General features: G+C 38.2%; 1 protein-coding gene across 1 annotated transcript in view; it reads right to left on the bottom strand.

The window, feature by feature from the left end:
* The window catches only part of CASP8AP2 (caspase 8 associated protein 2), a 38,277-nt gene that overhangs the window by 2,602 nt on the left and 25,834 nt on the right, over positions 1-9,841 (bottom strand). The window contains exons 7-9 of the mRNA XM_064597876.1: positions 6,616-8,822; positions 2,610-5,736; positions 352-451 (exon numbers count right to left, since the gene is read on the bottom strand). Coding sequence (XP_064453946.1) covers positions 352-451; positions 2,610-5,736; positions 6,616-8,822 — 5,434 coding nt within the window. The remainder of the gene's footprint in view (positions 1-351; positions 452-2,609; positions 5,737-6,615; positions 8,823-9,841) is intronic.

The following is a 9,841-nucleotide window of genomic DNA, read 5'->3' as shown; positions in this document are numbered from 1 at the left end:
TCATTACAGAACAGCTTGAAATCAATTAGGTAAACGGTAAGACAATATGAAAAAAATTAGGATTGTCCCAAACTTCTTCCACAATCACCAAATTTTTATTTTCTTTATTTCCTTAAGTAATCTCTATGCCCAAAGCGAAGCTCAAACTCACAACCTGGAGATTAAGAGTCACATGCTCTACTGACTGAACCAGCCAGGTGCCCCTTACTAAGTTTTTAACAGTCCTACATAAAGAACCATACTGTTAAAGAAGTTAGCTAGTAAATATCTATGTATTTTAAACATGATAAAAATTAAATCTATAGTAGCAACACTTGTAAAACTATAGAGATGTAAAAATTGGGTAGTTACCTGATACGGATTTTTATTCAACTTGGCAGCTAAGTAAGAAAATGTTTTCAATGATGGCCCTCTTTTTTGACACTCCAATAAAATTTCCCGGTCATCATTTCTGAAGAGAGAAAAATGTTATTTAGCCTTTGTAGATTAGAGCCAAAAGGTAAAAAAATTCCACTGCCTTAATGTCTACCAACAGGAGATGACATTTTTATTAAAACCCACAGAAAAAAGAAAAAAATGTATATACCAAAATATGGACAATAATTATCTCTGAGAAGTATTATGGATGATTTTAATCTTTGAGCTCACAGGTATTTCCCAAAATTTTCTACAACAAGCTAATTTATTTTTCTAATGACAAAATTAAAATTTTTTTAAATTCTACTTTTAAAATCAGGGCCCAAACACGCTCATAGTCTTTTATTTTCTTAAGATTTTTATTTATTTATTTATTTGTCAGAGAGAGGGACAGGGAACACAAGCAGGGGGAGCTGCAGGCAGAGGGAGAAGCAGGCTCCCTGCTGAGCAAGGACCCGATGTGGCACTTGGATCCCAGTACTCTGGGACCATGACCTGAGCCGAAGGCAGACGCTTAACCAACTGAGCCAACCCAGGCGTCCCACATGATCATAGTCTTAATAAGCAGAACCAAAAGTAAAATGGAATCCAGATCTTCTCATTCCCAAACCTCTGGTTTTCTACATGGTCTGAACCAGTGTGTGTTGTTATACTCTCTGAGATTCTATTCTGCCATCTGTAAATTACCTGGAATGAAGGCATGGAAGACTGTGGTATTAAACAAAACTGGTCACCAGGCAGTAGCTACAGAGAGCCCCCAGACCTCTGAGCACATCTGGGGCCCGAGGCTAAGAGCATAAGCAAAGGGACAATTTCTGGAGACTTGAGCTAAGCTCAAGGTGACAAGGGAGAGAGGATGTGGGGCTCTCAATAGGCTAGGGAGCAAGGCACTCCAGGTGTTCCCAACACCAGCTGTTCCCCAAATGTGCATGTGCCCAAACTGCACTTTAGAGGCTGGTGGTGTTCTGTGGTAGCTAGTGCTTTTGGTTAAAATCAACAAATCTCTTTTTTAAAAAATAAAATACGATAAAATTAAACTATTAAAATAATATAATAAAATTGGTCACCAATTTCAATATGACTGAGCTTCCCTCATTATGCATGCTAGTTAAGTCTGGGGAGCAATGAAACTCTAGTCCAATGGTTCACAACTGCGCTTACATTTATGTCTGAAATGGGGTCTTTAAATCTACATTTCTTAAAAAGTTCACATAAAAATCAAAAGTACAACCTATTGATGAAACTTTTTTCCCCAAACTCCTAGTTTAGGGGAAAACACAAATTACAAATCCTCACACTTTCTACCCTGTTTCACCACTTGTCATTCTTCCTTTCTAAAATGTGGTTATGGGGGGCACCTGAGTTGCTCAGTCGGCTAAGTATATGCCTCTGGCTCAGGTCATGATCCCAGGGTCCTGGGATGGAGCCCTGCTTCGGGCTCCTTGCTCAGCCTGGAGCCTGCTTCTCCCTCTCCCTGCCACTCCCACTGCTTGTGTGCTCTCTGTCAAATAAATAAAATCTTAAAAAGTAAATAAATAAAATGTGGTTATACTGGGGCACCTGGGTGGTTCCACATTTTGAGCATCTGGCTTGATTTCGGCTCTGGTCATAGTCTCGGGGTCGTGGGATCGAGCCCGGCATCCAGCTCTGCGCTCAATGCAGAGTCTGCTTGTCCCTCTCCCTCTGCTCGTCCCCATACTCATGCTCGCTCTCTTTCAAATAAATAGATAAAATCTCTTTTAAAAAAATAAAATAAAATGTGGTTATACCAGTTCCTCACAAATCAAAGAATTTTTAATTGAAAAAGTGAAGTTAAAAAAAAAACAAAAAACAGGGGGACCCAGGTGGCTCAGTCGGTTAAGCGACCGACTCTTGATCTCAGCTCAGGTCTTGATCTCACGGTCATGAATTTGAGCCCCGAACTGAGCTCCAACTGGGTGTGGAGCCTGCTTTAAAAAAAAAGTGGAAACTTACGTCCATGGTGCTAATGCACATTCCTCCTTAAGAGCCACTGCTCTAGATCATTCTACGCTACAGCTGGACTGTACAATGCATCTTCTACCAACTTTGGCCACTTTGGAAGTAAGTCATCACTTGCCTTATTTTAGGATGGGATAAAACTATGATGACATGACAGAACAGATGTCTGGCCTGTCAAAATTTCCTGGTGATTTAAGTCTCAAGATTCTTACCTTGTCCATAAAACTATAATTTCTCCCTTCTTTTTAATAACATTCTTTGCAGAAAGGCTTATAGGAGAAGTGGCAGATGCTGCTGATGGATCCTTAATCCCTGGGCTTGATGATGAGGGGTCTTTGGTCACTGCAGGGTCCTTTTTCTTACTGGCTTTCTTTTGGTGAGCTTCACCATTCTCACCAGAATCTTGGGTAATTTTCTTGGTCTTTTCCCTACTGCTTAAGTCTGTTTCCTTTCTCTGTTTTTTATGAGAATGATTTAGATCAGAAAGGTTTTTTCTCTTTTTAGGAGCATTATCCAAAGACCCAGGCAACACTGAGCCATCAGAATTTGATGTCGGCTCTGACTTTAAATTATCCTTTTTTACTTCGCATGAACTGGGAGGTTCCGAGGTCAAATCGATATAGGTTTCCTCAACAATGCTTTCCAAAGGCCTATCGGCCATTTGCACCTTTTCTCCCTTACAGTTATCTTCATCTACACATATCACCTGACACTCCAAGCGTTCAACAGCTAAAGCAGGGCAGTTCCCTTCACTTCTACTCTCACTTGAAACATCTTGTGTCAAATCAATAAAAGCACCTACAGTATCAGGCTGCATATTATCTAATATTTGAGCACTCTGATCCAAACTGCCTTCAGAACATCCCAACTGATCAATATTTAAAACTGTTACTTCTATGAATTCCCCCAAGTTTTTGGTCTCAGTGACTGGATCTTTTGTGAGGTCTATATATGTATTTGGAGGATGAGCCTCGACAGAATGTGAAATTTCCTCCATTGGAGGCAACTCTTCAATGCTTACAGGTACTTTTGATTCCCATACTTGATGCAACTTGAAACATTCATCAGTCACTTCATTACTATGACCCACTTTACCTGAAGCATCTTTAAGAAATTCATATATATCGGGAACCTGTGTTTGCATCATACAGTCCTGTTCTTCATGAGCTGATTTACTGCTATCAACATTGTTGTTGGAATTTAATTCCTCTGCAGATTTAAAAACTCCATTCTGACATGAAACATATTCTTTCTCTGCTGCTTTATCAGCTTCCTTTTCCACTCCAGGCAAAGATGCCAATGACTCATCAGCCACCGTATTCTGTTTAAGACTAGGGGAGGTAGATGGTGCTGCACGCCGTATTTTCACAATGAAATGATCATTGGACTTTTCCATTATGACAGCATGCATGGGTAGATTGGGGTGGTACTGAAAGCCTGGAGCAACAGACCGACTTGTCCATGATGAAGAACAACTTGATTTGCTGCTTGAATTATCAGACTCCAGGGCTAAATGAATATCTTGTTCAGATGCATCCTCTTCCTCAAGTAAGGCATCCTCACTAAAATGGGCACTAATAACTTCTTCGGGAGTTGAACTAGACAAAACTTCAGGCTTTAGGAAACTGAGATGACCATCTGACTTCAGAGGTGATGGCACTGTTAAAGAGACTGCTAGATCTTCCAGAAGTATGGAGGAAATGCAGGGCTTGCTCTTTTCTGAACTACATACATTATCTTTACTCAAAGCTATATTCGTGGACACTTCAAACATACAACTTTCATCCAACACATCAGGATGAACTGGCAACGAAAGCCCTGAAGACAGAGAAGGACCTTTCTCGGATGATAATAATGACCAATTATCATCACTAATCATTTTAGGACATGGAGAAACCACCCCTGAAACTAGCTCGTCAGTTGTACAAGCCGGTATAGATTCACACTTAAGACTCTCCAGCAGCTGTTTTTCTGGGGTCTTTAACTCCCACTCACTTTTTTCATTACAATTAACGCTATTATCCAAAAGATCAGAACCCTGTAACAAACTTTTAAATATTTCACCCATCTGGGCATCACTCACTAAATTAAAAGTAAGGCTTGAGGCTTGCTGTTCAGTAAGAATCTCAAAACTGCGTTCTGGCTTCAAAGCTGCATGCTGGGATGTTTGTGCATCCTCCATGGCGTTGCCTTCAATTTTCTCTGGCTTTGGGGTGCTGGGACGGTTTGGTTCCAATGAGTGTTCTTCAGATTGAGAGTTCTTAATATTATCAAAGCAAGTGTTACTTTTTTTAATGTCACGCTTTACTGTGTTAATATTGAAATTATTTTGGTCTTGATGTTTTTCCTCAGATTTTTTACATCCTAGTAAAGACTTACAATTAACAGAATCTTCTGATTTGGGGGATTTCTCTTTCAGCATTTCTTCACTAGAGCAGTCCACATTCTCCTTCTGACCATTTGAATATTGTGCTTTTTCTTTATTTATCTTTTCACGTTTTCCTTCATCACTGTCACTGCCAAAGTTTATGGAATCACAAAACTTTACTAAGATTTTCTTCAGCTTTGCAAACAAATAATCCAGCTGTTCATCTACAAATTTCCACAATTTTTTTTTCATATCTGGTAGCTGTTGTTCAAATAAACGATCCACAATGCCATTCTTCTTAACTTGCTTAAGCTTGGATTCTATAACATCACAGAGATTATTCTGTAAAGTAGTCATTGACTTTGAGATTTTGGATAAGTCAAGGTGTTTAATTAACGATGTAAAACTCAAAACTGCTGACTCGATAATTCTATGAAATTGTATTAATGAAAATTTTACCTTAAATTTCATATAATTTTTCCTTACATGTTTTCTTATCACTCGTAACATGTGCATAATCTCTCGTACAGAAGAGGGTGCAGCAATAATCGGAACTATTTTTTCCAGGCTGGAGGTACTCATTGTCTTGTCTGTCTTCTCTGTTTTTGAAGATCTGCTAGATTCACTTCGTCTTTTATTCCATTTGCTTTTAGTCTGATGGATTTTTATAGAAGATGTTTTTCTACTGTCTTTACCCAAATGTATAGTACTTTTCCTACTTCCTGGGCTAGTTTTTGTGTTCTGTACTTCAGTAGAAGTTTTAGGTGTAACACTTCTTTCAAAACTTTTTTGTGGTTTAGATTTTTCACTGTCACTTATAATTTCTCCTTCTTCTAATTCATCTAAAGATGAGTTCTTATGAGAGTCTGCATCTGTAAATTTGTCAGATTTGCAAACTGGCTTTTGATTTTCCTTATTGAGATCAGATTTGCTTTTGGAAGTAGACTGAGCTGAACTTGGTGGAAATATATCTGTGGAAGAGAAAAGTATATTATAGTCACATGACTAGAGTCTTAATCATTTGGTATTTCCATACTAAATATAATAAAAAGTTAAATACTGAGGCAATTCATTTTTTTTTTTAAGTAGGCTCCACGCTTAGTGTGGAGCCCAGTGCAGGGCTTGAAGTCACAACCCTGAGATCAAGACCTGAGCTAGATCAAGAATCAGATGCTTACTTGACTGAGCCCCTCAGGCACCCCCAATTCATTATTTTAATAGCTTTTTTTAGTAGAACGTTAATGCCTAATACTTAATCATGTCATGTCTTTACTGGTCTCAGTTGGTGCTCAGTGATGATTTAGTTTGGTCACTGGAATAACCATCAACCAATTCTTTGGGTATCTTTACTTCATGTTAGCAGCATCACCTACTCTACACCATTTGAGGATGACTTTTGAACAAAAATCTGAAAACAAGCAAAGAGTATTTGAAACAATCTGTCCTACCACTCCTTTTGTAAAAATAAGAATTATCTAAATTTAGATTAAAGACTCAATGTACATTTCTAATTAACAACGGGGGTCTGAATAATATGTTAATTATGTTATCAAAAAGAAAAAGCACTGGGACATTGGTGCACAGCTCAGTCGGTTAAGCATCTGCCTTCGGCTCAGGTCATGATCCCAGGGTCCTGGGATCATGTCCTGCATCAGGCTCCTTGCTCAGAAAGGAGCTTGCTTCTTCCTCTGCCTGCCACTCCCCCTGCTTGTGCTCAGTCTTTTTTTCTCTCTAATAAATAAATAAAATCTTTAAAAAAAAAAGAGAGAGAAAAGAAAAGGCACTAATTCTTCTTGCTTATGTATTCTGCATTCTCACAAAAAGTTATAGAACATAATATAAACCATTACCTTTATGACTGTTATTACATAATGGAACTTGAGATGGGCTTTCCAATCTAAGAACTTTTGCTACAGGTCTCACTGGACTATTCAGAGGACTGATGGCTTCTGGAATAGGCTTCAGGTGATTAAGGTCAATGCTCAGAACTGAATTCTCATCATCATTATATACTGAGTTTGTTTCACTGATTTCCATTCTGCTGTCCATTAACTCAGTCTGCTGAAGTGAAGATTCTAGTGTCTCTTTAGGTGAACAAGGCTCCAAATGACAAGACTTACTCTCAACCAGTGGTGTATCTACAAGAGAAGGCTCAAATTTGGGGTTACCATCTTCTGAAAGGACTACTGGCAAAATGCCAGTTTCTTCAACTGAAGGCTGCAAAATGCTGTCATTGGATTTAGCTACTTCTGTTGAAAAAGCCTCCTTCATTCCCATACCTTCAGAAACACAAGGATTTAAATCATCTTTTCTTTTGGTATCCAATTCCAAGCCAAAGTTTTGAGAAACATTTGTTTGTAATATGTCCATTACTACAGGAACTGCTGTCCTGGTATCATTAATGGTTTCTTCTATTTCTGTTGATGATGGAAACAAGGATTCTGTTTGTTCCATTTCCACAGGTGCTGAGAAGGAAGTCTCTGTACAACAAATGGGCACATCACAATCCACAGTATTCTCAACAGATTTAACTAACAAACTATTTTCTTCCTCCATTTTCCTTTCTGGATTACTGGTCCTGACTTCAGCTACAGCTGCAAGAGCAACCTTTGGTTCCGACAACTTTGATTCCGTTTTCTCTGTGGTATGTTCATTGACAGAGGAAACACAGGTCACTGTTGTCGCCTGCACCAAGCACTCCAAATCACATATGCCACTGGATTTGGGGATATTGGTTATTTTATGGTGGTTATCCTGAGAAACAGGCTGCTTTTTAGCAGGAGAAAGAGTTAAGTTCAATTTTTCCATAAAACTCAACTTTAAGTCTTTATTTTTTGTTTCATTTGGACCACTGTCAGCTTTAATTACAAGCTCTTTATTATCTGCTCCTTGAGAAACACCACCGTTAGAGACTTCACCTTTATCACTTTTTGGCTCATTCTGTCTCCTTAAATCAGTAGTGGTTTTCTTTGTTTCTCTGTTAGTCTTCTGCAAATGTTCTGTAGGTGTTCTTTTTTCATTTCTTATATGCCTACTTTCTTCTTTGCTTTCTCGTTCTCTTTTCCTCTTATCTTCAGTTCTATGCCGTTCTGCTTTTAAAGGTGTATTTTCCCATTGGTGCACAGCATCAACTTCCTTGGAGTCAATGTGTTTATGAGTTCTACTGGATGAAAGAAAGGATGGACATCTTCCTTCTTGAAAACTATGATTACTTACACCTCTATCTCTTTTACAATCTTCCCTTCCTCTTCTCTCTTCTAGATGGTATTTACTTGAATTATGAGATTTTATTTCATTCTTGGAATGAGGAAGTGATGCTCGTTCAGATCTTCTCCAATGATCCTGGTCTTTTACTACGGATTTAGGTTTTTGATCAGCTTTTCTTTCTTCTTTGTCTTGTGACTTAAGTTCTTTTCTATTTGTATTTTGTGATCTTTCACTTTGTCTTTCTAGTTTTTTGTCACTTTGAGAGTCAACTCGAGTATATGACCTTTCTCTAAAGGTCTCTTTCTCCCAAGAGCTAATGCGTTCATTTTTATAATCCAAATCTGTGTTACTTTTAAACTTTGAATTTTTGCTTTCAGCCTTTGGTTCACCTTTACCATATTTCTCAGGACGTCCTTGTAGCCTTTGACTAGCCTCTATGTTCCTTGGTTCACCATCACAACTAGTATTTAAGTCTTTCCGTATTCTATCGGTTCCTCTGCTATATTGGCTATGTCTAATATCTTTCCTTCCTCTTCTATTATCCTCATTTGAGATACTCTCACCAACCTGATAATGGGAACGTGACCAAATGCCATTGGTGCAGGGTTTTTCGATAGATGGAGACAAATACAAAGTGCTCTTTTTTTCACAATGTGATTTTCCTTCCTTTTCGGGATTTGGCAGTGAAGTGCTATGATGTACATCTTTAGAAACATCACTTTTCACTCTGAGATCAGTCTTTGAACAATCATCCAAATGGGGAGATCTGGATTTAAAATCTTTCATTTTAACTAAATCTGCTGTCCTTGCAGTTTTGTGATTATTGCGAAAATGTGAGAACTCTGACAATCTATTAAGAAATAGAAATTAACAATTAAAACCAAAATTAGTTGCTTTTTAATAATCCAGATTTTAACCACATGCAAAACACTTTAAAATTCAGGGCCCACATACAGACGTGAGTGATGCTTACCAGCTTCCAACTAAATGGGCCTGTTTTCAAAACAAGCAACTCTCTTTCATTTGCTTTGCTCAAAGTCTGGGGGACCTCTCCATTCTATCCCAGCACTTAGCAATGTCTTCCAGACTTCCCTCACCACAGGCAGACAACTCCCAAACTAACCATAGATTCATTTCTTTTAGAACAAGTGACATTATTTTCTTGCCCTCACTCACTCTAGTGCAACTAAAACAGAAGGAAAAGTAAAACATTGCTAGACAACACAGATAATCATAGAGTTCAATGTAGCTCTCTACCCCAATCTTCTGTTTCACATACAATTCCACAGTAAACCAAAGCATCAACAGCCATCTTAAAGTGGCACATACTATGCAAAAAATAAAGAGGAATATAGAGTTGTGATTCTTTCTTAGGGGAATGGCATGTACTTATTGTTTAACAACAACAAAAGCCTAAGTCTTAAGGTTTTATATTAGTGTTTCAGAAAACTGGCAGTTCTCCTGATAATAAAACGTAAACAGCTCATTTTAGTTCTTTGTATACTTTAAAAGTCCATCTTCCTGAACTTCCATAACTTCCCTGAATCTCCATAAATTTATTCCTCATTAGTACTAAATGTGTAGAGAACACCAAAGCTTAAAAGACTCAGGAATAAGGGGAGATTTTTATAAAACAAAAGAGGACATGGGTGACATACAACCTAAAACAATAGCTCTTGTTATGGGCTAAATTGTGCCCCACACCCACTCAAATTCGTATGTTGAAGTCCTAACTCCCAGTATCTCAGTGTGCCTTTATTTGAGGATAGGGTCTTTATAAAGGCAATCGAGTTAAAGAGAGGTCACTAGGGTGGGGCCTAATCCACTATAACTAGAATCCCTATAAAAAAGGGAAATTTGGACACAGAG

Source organism: Mirounga angustirostris, unplaced genomic scaffold (assembly GCF_029215605.1).
Source record: "Mirounga angustirostris isolate CCGP_5_RB_7025 unplaced genomic scaffold, mMirAng1.0.hap1 SCAF_8, whole genome shotgun sequence".
Classification (NCBI taxonomy): domain Eukaryota; kingdom Metazoa; phylum Chordata; class Mammalia; order Carnivora; family Phocidae; genus Mirounga; species Mirounga angustirostris.
This window is presented reverse-complemented; position numbering and strand designations above follow the sequence as displayed.